Raw genomic sequence first — 8,515 nt, 5'->3', positions numbered from 1 at the left:
GGTGCTTCCATTTTGCCCGCCAAGAAGTCTCACACACACACAGAACGTTTTCAATTCCCTAAAAGAACTTTTATTTCCAAAATTGTTCATTGAAAGAAGAAGCAACCATTATGTAGAGCACGGGTGTTAAAGATGCGGCCAGTACGCCGGATCGTGCCCGCCAAGGGTATTCGTCTGGCCCCGGAGAAGTGCGAGGGGAAAACGAGCCGCACGTTCAAACAAGTCCACCTGATGTCGACACTTGCTCTAAATGACTTTTTCTCTCATCCTTCTCCCTTTTTTCACTCTCACCCCGTTTCTTTTTCCCACTCTTCTAACACCCCGTCTCGTATCTACTAGTCCGGCCCCTATGTGCGATTTTTTTTCCCCCCTGCCGCACGACGGCTAAAAGGCGTCCGTCGCCCCCGACAGAGTACTCGGCGGGTTCACTTGGCGGTTTTGGCATCCGGGGCGGCGGCGTCGCCCGTGTCCAAACTCTTGAGCAGGCGGAAGAGTCCGGCCGCCTCCCGTATCCGGCTGAACTCGATGCAGAAGGCCTGGACCTCGATGAACAGGTCCTGGACGTTGATGATCTTGTTCCGGATCAGCGACTGCAGGAAGACGCAGACCAGGCGCACCAGACGGTTCTGCGCGGCCACGAGAGACGGTCGCGTCGGCGTTTCTTACTTTCCTCGGTCGAGACGGCGACGGCGGGGCCTTACCTGCATGTACTTGTCTTTGATCTGCTCGCAGGTGGAGATGCAGTTGGAGATGTAAAGGTGGATGAACTCGGGCGGCAGATCCACCGCCGTGGTCAACCTGATCGCGGTCAAGCGAGCGGTGAGTTTGGCACAGCGACGCCTCGCTGAAGCGCTTTTCTCAAACTCGGAAAGAACAAAACTCGAGCCGTTCTCTAAGAATCGACGTTTGAAACGGTGTCAAAATAATCGGCTCTTCCGAGTTCCTACTTTGTACTAATTCTCGATAGCGCACCTGGAACAAAGAGCTCGGGTTCCTTAAGCTTTGCTGGTGATCACGGCATTTTTTACATCTAGTCACAACCGCTACAAAGGATTTAAGTCTAGCCATCGGAATCCCTTCATATAGTTGGTTTTCGAGCATCCCGTCGTCCGTTTCTACTTTAAGAGGATATAAACGAACGAGCACGTTTTGCGATACGCAGCGTTTCGGAGCAGACGTTCCCCCGCTCCCGCTCCATGTCAAAGGAGACCCGGCTTTGGCGTTAGTCTCACCCAAAGTAGGGCATAACGGGGTTTTGCGACAAAACAGCCGTTGCTCGATATCGGTGCTCACGCGTCACCTCCATTTGGAGTCAAATCTTTGGCCTTTTTTCCGCACGATGATCGGGGTGTCACGACTAGAAGTGACAGCTTCATTCGTTTGCGACATGCCGTCTGCTGCCAACAACACGCCAGTCTTCCATTGCGCTCACAACGAAGCCAAGTGCCGCATTCGCTTCACCAAAACGCCCTCGTCTTAGTTTTCAGGAGGAAGCGCTCGTCTCTCGACCCCGTCTATCCGTGTTAAATATTTTGAGGGTCCGCTTCTTGCCTACACGATGCAGTCCCCGGAGGCAGAATGTTAACTAAAGACCCACTGCCTCCTAGCGTACGGCACTCCATATTTTTGCACCCGAGAAATTTCAAACACGCCCCCTCCTATTTGAGAAGCGCCGCCTCGTGCACCTCACCCGTATATGCCCGTTGGCTTCTCCTCGACGGTGGTTTTAAACGCTCTCCATTTTACCAATATTGCGGACGCGTCGACGTTCCCCCTCTAAACTCTTCCGCGAAGGGATCGGGCGAGGCGCGGTACAGGTTCCTTACCTGTTGACGACCTCCATGGAGTGCAAGGACATGTCCATGTTGACCAGCACGGAGAAGTACTCGGTAATCTGACTACTCTGCATCAGCTTGAGGAGCATCTCGATGGCCACCAGCGGGTTGTTCTCCACCAGGTCGGGGAGCTTGGCGGGGGTTAACCCGATGTGGTAAACCAGCTTGGGGTCCTTCTCCAGCTCCGCCAGCAACTAGGAGAGATATTTATAGATAGGAAGAGATATTTCGAAACGTAAAACACAAGACTATTGGTCTAATAAATCCGGGGTTTGTCCACCTTTTTCATGGCCAAATGGGTACGTGACATTTTTATCTCGCGTGTGCGTTTACCAAAGAAATATTTCCTGTAGGTCGCAAGACTTTTCCTTGGCAAACGCGTGCCGAGAACCAGAAAGAAAAATGAGGGGCAATTACACTCCTTAACAGTAGAGGGCGTCGGGGGAAGGAAAAGGGTAAAAGAGTGGCAACGAAGATCAAGTCCAAGAAGAAATGAAAATGGTGTACGATGAAGCGCTGCCGGAAGGTACCGTCAATTGTTTAAAGGTGTTCTATTTTTATCATGTACGCCATTAAAAATGTTCACTTTTCAAATTGAATAAATAAAAGATGAAGCATGGTTAAATTGTACTGAGCATAATGTCCTATACCCGATGCTCATCTAGAATCCAATCCAAAACGCTTCACTTGAGTGTCATTAGCCAATGATACAGAACGGACACGCACAAACGTGACATGACGAAGGTATCGTGTCAAAACGACTCGCACCGTGTACTTTTGCAGAGAACCCCACAACTCCAAACTTAAAATGGGTAACCCCGCACTGATTTTTCTCTGTACTTGTCGTCATCCACCGACTCTATCAAAGAAAAAGTACGATTCAAAAGGATTCAAGTACACAAATCCCACCGTTTTTCTGATGAAGCCAACTTTCCCTTGTCAAGGAAGGGACACGGTCAATCGCGATTGTCCCGGCTTAAGCAAACTGAACTCGAACCGAAATCGGCAGTGCCGAACGCCTCTAGAGTCGGAGTCCGATGCGCGGCAAACACGCGTAAGGGCCATTTCTAGATGAGCAGCCGCTTCGTGGCCAATTGTCCGCATCGGGTCATTTAAAGGCGCCATCGTTTTTAGTTTTGGAGCGTGATCGGGCATCGGCGTGGGACTTTTTAAATGACGGAAACAGAGACACTTTTTGCCATCCTCGGGTCTTCTGACCGACTCGAGAGCGCGCTTCGTTTTTGACCCTTTCGCGCTTCGGTGCGCCGGCACCCGGCTCGAGGTTTTTTGCCTTGGCGTCTTCCAAATCATAAAATCCATTCCACGCACCGGATTATCTTCCTCGTCTCCGCTTCGCCGCGCGTAAACGAATGTCAGCGCTCTATTTCTGTGGAGCACGATTGCCAGTTGGAAAAGCGCATCTCTTCGGTATGCATTAATAACGCTCGACGGAGTACAAAGAGCCCTTCCGCTTTCCCGTTGGGAGAGGAACAAACCCCTAAAAAGATGAAACGCCGCCTTTAAAGGACCCCCGTTATTTTGTGTCCCGGACAGGACTCAAAGGGGGCAGTCTTGGGTAGGGTGGTCCTTAATGGGGGTCGAAATTTTTTTTTTTTGAAATATTGGGCTCTGACCCCCCGCATATGTTCTTATATCGATAAAAACACACTGTGTGCAATTTTGAACAATTTGGATAATATTTAGAGGTAGCTCAACGACTTTGAAATTTCCCAAAATGGTAAAATTTTGGCAATTTTCTTAACCCTATGTGTACGGCGTTTTAGAACATCCAATTTCAGTCCATTGCTTATAATTGTAACACAAGAAAAGTTACAAGTAACTTTGTACACTAGGTCTGATATAATGTGCGAAAAATCCTTATTTTTCATACCAAAATTTCAGAGGCCTTGAGCGACCTCTAAATATCCTTTGATTTTGATGAAACTTTGCCTAATTACGTTTTGTATATATTGGAACATATTCAAGGGGTCAGAGCATGAAATTTTAAAAGTCGAAAAATAAGGACCACCCTAGTCTTGGGCGGACTCACCTGCGACTGCTGTTGCGCCGAGAGGGGACTCTTGAAGGCCTTGGCCATGACCCGCTTGATCTCCAGCCCGGTGCCGTTCTTGACACACATGGATCGGTCCCAGTGGACGCGGTGGTCCGGCTCGGTGGGGTTGAGCCAGGCCAGCTCGTCCTCGCAGGCGTGCAGGGGGGGAGGCGGACGGATCAGCTCGGGACGGAAGTGACCTGCCCGACGGGACCACACGCGGAATATCAACTCGCCGAATCCTTTTCGTGGCCTTTTCCGGTCGACTCTGAGGACTAAATTAAAGGGGCTATCTTGCTGCTAGCGCACGCCTTGTACCGTTTCGAGCCGTTCCTATTTTTTTGTGTCAATGGGCAGCCATCGGTTGACACCAAATTCCGCCGTTCTACCTCGACCGTTGGCCACGTCACATTTGTTTACAATTGAATTCAATACAAAGACACAAAAAAAGAAAGCACTGTATATACTATACATTTTGCTTTTGCTTTTTAAAAAAATATAAAATGAAATGATCTGCATTTCTATAGCGCTTTTCAAGTCAAGACTTCCCAAAGCGCTTTACAATGTGCTTCACATTTCCCAATAGCGGCCGTGATCTGTGCAGCCATGTAAGGCGCTAACCTGCTTATTGGGGGTTCAGTGTCTTACCCAAGGACACTTTGGCATGTAACACGGACAAGCCGGGATTCGAGCTGGGATCCCTTAATCCTAAAACGATCGCTTTACCTCCTGAGCTACTGCCGCCCAAAAACGGGCCAAATTTGGACTCATTTTAATGATATTGAGTGCTCCACAGAAGAGTGCATTCCATCTTTCAATCGACTGCTGAGCTTTCGCTTTTAGTTTTACCAATTTTAGAGATTTTTTTTGCATGTTTTTCAGAAGACCTGCATCAAAATAGAATTGTAGTTATTTTTTTGCATTTTTTCATTCATAGCACCGAGTTCATATTTTTAATTTTGATTTTATTTTGTATTTTCAAGGATTTTGCGTTTGAATTCATCTGTTCAGAGTGTAAAAAGCTCAAATTGTTTTGTACTTTTTTGGGTAGTTCAGTCAATATTTCAAATACCGTTTCAGGTGCTTTTCAGGGATCCCCCACAACACATCGGAAATGACCCAATCATTTGGTGCTTAAGGTTTATATCGATCATGTATTTAAGAACCAAAGATCTGCGGAGCCGTTCGGGAGCCAAAAGAGCCGGTTTTCTAAATAGAGCCGTCCTCTTGGGTGCGACCAGTAGGGGGTGGTGACGCTTTCGTGACAGAGCAGACGGGTCAGCGTCATTTTTTTCCCTTATTGTTTGCGAGGTCTATTGAGTCAGACTGCCAAGAAACATAGCATTTCGAGCACTTCGCCCCGAGTTCGATCGTTTTCCCGACCTCGAATACACGCCTTTCAAACGGAAGCAAGTATTTCCGGCACCCGTACAAACAAGAGAAGCGAGCGTCCTTACTTTCTATCGGCGGTCGCGGCCCGGTGACCAGCGACTCGATGATCCGATTGGCCACGGAACTGTCGAAGCCCGAGTCGGACGAGTCCGGGTCGGGATGGTCCAGGACGCTGGGGAAGCTGGCCTTGCTCTGCGTGGGTAACTCCGACTGCCGCTCTCCAATGAAAACCAGAGAAAAGCAAAGGCGTCAAAGCTAAAGCCCGCGGGCCGGACGCGGAGCGCCGACGGGCCGAATCCGGCCCGTGAGACGACGCGGAGAAAAATGAGCTGCCGTTGGAAATATGTCCCTTTGATGGCGCCAAAGCTAAGTGCTATTCGCAAAACAACTGGCTCTATTGCTCTTTATCCAGTTCTCTTTCCCTTTCTCTCGTTTTCTTCTTTCTATCTTCATCTCTTTTTTATCGCTTTCTCACCCCTTCCCTCTTTTGCCTTGACTAGCTCATTCCCTTACCTTTTTCTTGTTCTCTCTATCTCCATCTCTTTTTAATTCCCTTTTTCTATCGTTTATCTCTCCTGTTGTCTTATTTTTCTTTCTATCCCAGTCTTTCGCACTGCTTTCTCATTTTCTATCCATTTCTCTCCCTTTCCTCTTGTTTTCTCTGCTCCTCCCGCCTCAGTCGTTAATCGACGAGTCCGGCCCCCGTGAGTTTTCAGTTTTTGGCCGAGTGAGCGTCCTCCCCCGGTGTTTTAGCGCACGCGGGTCGGTTACCTGCCAGGGCGAGCTGCAGGCCGCTGATATCCACGGACTGCGGCACGGCGCCGACGTCCATGCAGGCCACCTGCCTGGGGCTCTTTTTGAACAAATCCCGGGGAGGCGCCAACATCAACTGCGACAGGAAAAACTTTTCCGCCGGCGTGACGGCCGGCAGGAAACCTGAGGACGCGGCGCACGCCGTTACAACATCTCAAAGCCTGTTCATTTGCGACACAACCGGGAATCATGCCGCTCTCGATTGACACAAAGCAAAAGGAAGACATGAAGGGCCCCTTGCAGATGAAATACTTGTACCCAAAAACAACATAAGTAACTAGAATATTAAAACTACATTGAAAATGTCTCTACCACCAGGATGGAATTATTAGAAGTATGGTTGAAATGTTTCGTAGTCCAGCGGTTAACTTGGCTTGGTGCCACCCGAGACGCACCACAGGAAAGGGTGCCCCTAACACTTGTCTGCTCAAGGGATCCAACTGACCAAGGTCAACCACTAAAATATGATCCCAGTTAGAAATCAAATTTCCAAGGAAATGATAATGACTCGTCACCGGTGAATTACTTTCAGAACCACTCCACAAGATACCGTGTGTGTTTTTAGGGGGACTACGGGCACCATGTCGGGGACTTGTGAAAAGACGTGGACGGAAGAAGAGAGATGGGAGAACAGATCGGAGAATGAGAGGGAGGCTCGACCAAGACTAATTCGACAATAATTCGGCTAAAGTTGATGGAATTCACTTAAATACTTTAGGAAAAATCAATCTGCCCCCGTGTGAAAATGCCCGTCTCTTGTCAATATTTTCCCTAAATTAAGAAACGAGCATGCATTGTTAAGAGAATGAAGTTTGTGTTTGGTTGATAGTCAGATAACCAATTCGAACAATTTGGTAAACGATACATTGGTAATGTCGTATTTTTCCCCAACACAGGGCTTCTTTTGTCAGCCACTGAATATTTATTTTCTTGCACCATGTTATAAACAGAATGAGCCTCAAAAATCTCAGGTCATTGCGGGAAGGAGACAAGTGTAAAGCGGTGTATTTGTGGATATGGGACACAGGCTCCGGCAGTATTCTCATTTCTCGGAATCCGCCAATGGCACACGGTGACCAAAAATCCATCGATGAATTGGATCTTGTCCGGAGAGCGGCTTTAGAGGAAACGTGTCGGGGTGGAGAAGGGTTTCTGGTGTCATGCTGAGAAATGCATCCCTGCTGAGATTTGCATCCCCTCGCTACTATAACCACTTTGACCTCGTGTTATCGGACTTTGATGTCACTTTTCAAGAATGTCATGGTGACTATATAACCAAAAGCACTTGGTCTTGCATTTGTTGGGAATGTAATACAACTTAAACCGTCTTTGTATTTGTTGTGAATGAAATCGAACGGTAATGCACACCGTATACAAAACACTTTTGAGAACTTATGCACTCTACCTTAAAGTTTATTATGCTAAAATAAGCTTTATGGTAGAGTGCATAACAGTTTTAATACGAGCGATTTGAATAGAAAAGGCAAAATAAACACGTTGCCTGCTCAAAAGTGATTTACATACGGTGTGCATTACCGTTCGATTGCATTCACGACAAATACAAAGACGGAATGCTTTAAGTTGTATTACATTCCCAACATATGCAAGACCAAGTGCTTTTGGTTATATAGTCACCATGACATTCCCGAAAAGTGATATCAAAGTGAGATAAAACGAAGTTAAAGTGGTTATAGTGGCTAGGGATGCATTTCTCGGCATTACGTCTGCGCTCACCTGAAAGGAGCTTCTCGGGCTCCGGGTTGAGCAAGTGGGCGAAGACGGCGGCGAAGGGGTTGGCGGCCAGCGGTTCGGTGCGGTACATCTCCCACAGGAGGTAGAGGGCCGTGATCCTCTGCGGGGAGCTGGGGAGAAGGTCGGGCTGCTGGAGGAGCAGCACCAGGACCGAACCCGCCCGGAAGTGCTCCGCCTTGCCGAAGTAATGGTGGAAATGCGTGGAGAGCGTCTCGAAGGTGTTGGTGCAAGCTTCTTCCGAGATGATGCCCAGTAAATTGGACAGCTCTTTCGGGGCCAGCGTCATGGTGCTCGCTCGCCTTCCTCCTTCAAGCGGATCGGCTTTCGATTCGGGCCATCGTTGCTGGTCCTGGACTTAGCTTCTTGCTAACTAGCTAGAGGATGCTAGTTCGCGGCTAACGGAGAAAACGACGAAGCATAGCGAATTTAAAAGAACCCGCCGGGAGATTGTTTTTGCGGCCGGAAAAGTTCCAGCGAGCCCAAAAGAATCCACTTTTGCCGTCAATTTCCGAGGAAAGAACGCGGAGAAGCCGGCGTGCTCCTCGTTTAAATTGACGTTTAAGCGTCTTCGAGGGGAAGAGGCGTTTTCAACGTCGTGAATGGCTGATTTTTTTTAGCCCAAGGCCTTATGGGAAATGAAGTCCAAATAGAACGCTCGAGCGGCGAAATT

At 48.4% G+C, this 8,515-nt stretch overlaps 1 protein-coding gene across 1 annotated transcript; it reads right to left on the bottom strand.

Moving 5' to 3' along the window:
- Positions 1–47: 47 nt before the first annotated feature.
- cnot11 (CCR4-NOT transcription complex, subunit 11) lies at positions 48–8,446 on the bottom strand. The gene is made up of 7 exons (XM_088353040.1): positions 7,828–8,446; positions 6,052–6,216; positions 5,346–5,498; positions 3,886–4,088; positions 1,827–2,029; positions 702–798; positions 48–626 (listed from the first exon to the last, which is right to left on the bottom strand). Exons 1-7 carry the CDS (start codon positions 8,129–8,131, stop codon positions 426–428), a joined length of 1,326 nt encoding a protein of 441 aa, XP_088209166.1. The 5' UTR covers positions 8,132–8,446; the 3' UTR covers positions 48–425.
- Between the last annotated feature and the right edge of the window lie 69 nt (positions 8,447–8,515).

This window comes from Urocampus carinirostris, chromosome 14 (assembly GCF_059441175.1).
Source record: "Urocampus carinirostris isolate Australia breed hairy pipefish chromosome 14, RoL_Ucar_1.0, whole genome shotgun sequence".
NCBI lineage: Eukaryota > Metazoa > Chordata > Actinopteri > Syngnathiformes > Syngnathidae > Urocampus > Urocampus carinirostris.
Note: the sequence above shows the minus strand (reverse complement) of the source record. Positions and strands in the feature narration are given on the sequence as shown.

Coding starts and splice junctions, on each gene's coding strand:
- cnot11 (XM_088353040.1), bottom strand. CDS start 8,131: ATGACGCTGGCCCCGAAAGAGCTGTCCAATTTACTGGGCATCATCTCG. Junction 4,089..5,345: donor GCCGCGACCGCCGATAGAAA/GTAAGGACGCTC, acceptor CCCGTCGGGCAG/GTCACTTCCGTCCCGAGCTG. Junction 2,030..3,885: donor CGGCGCAACAGCAGTCGCAG/GTGAGTCCGCCC, acceptor TATCTCTCCTAG/TTGCTGGCGGAGCTGGAGAA.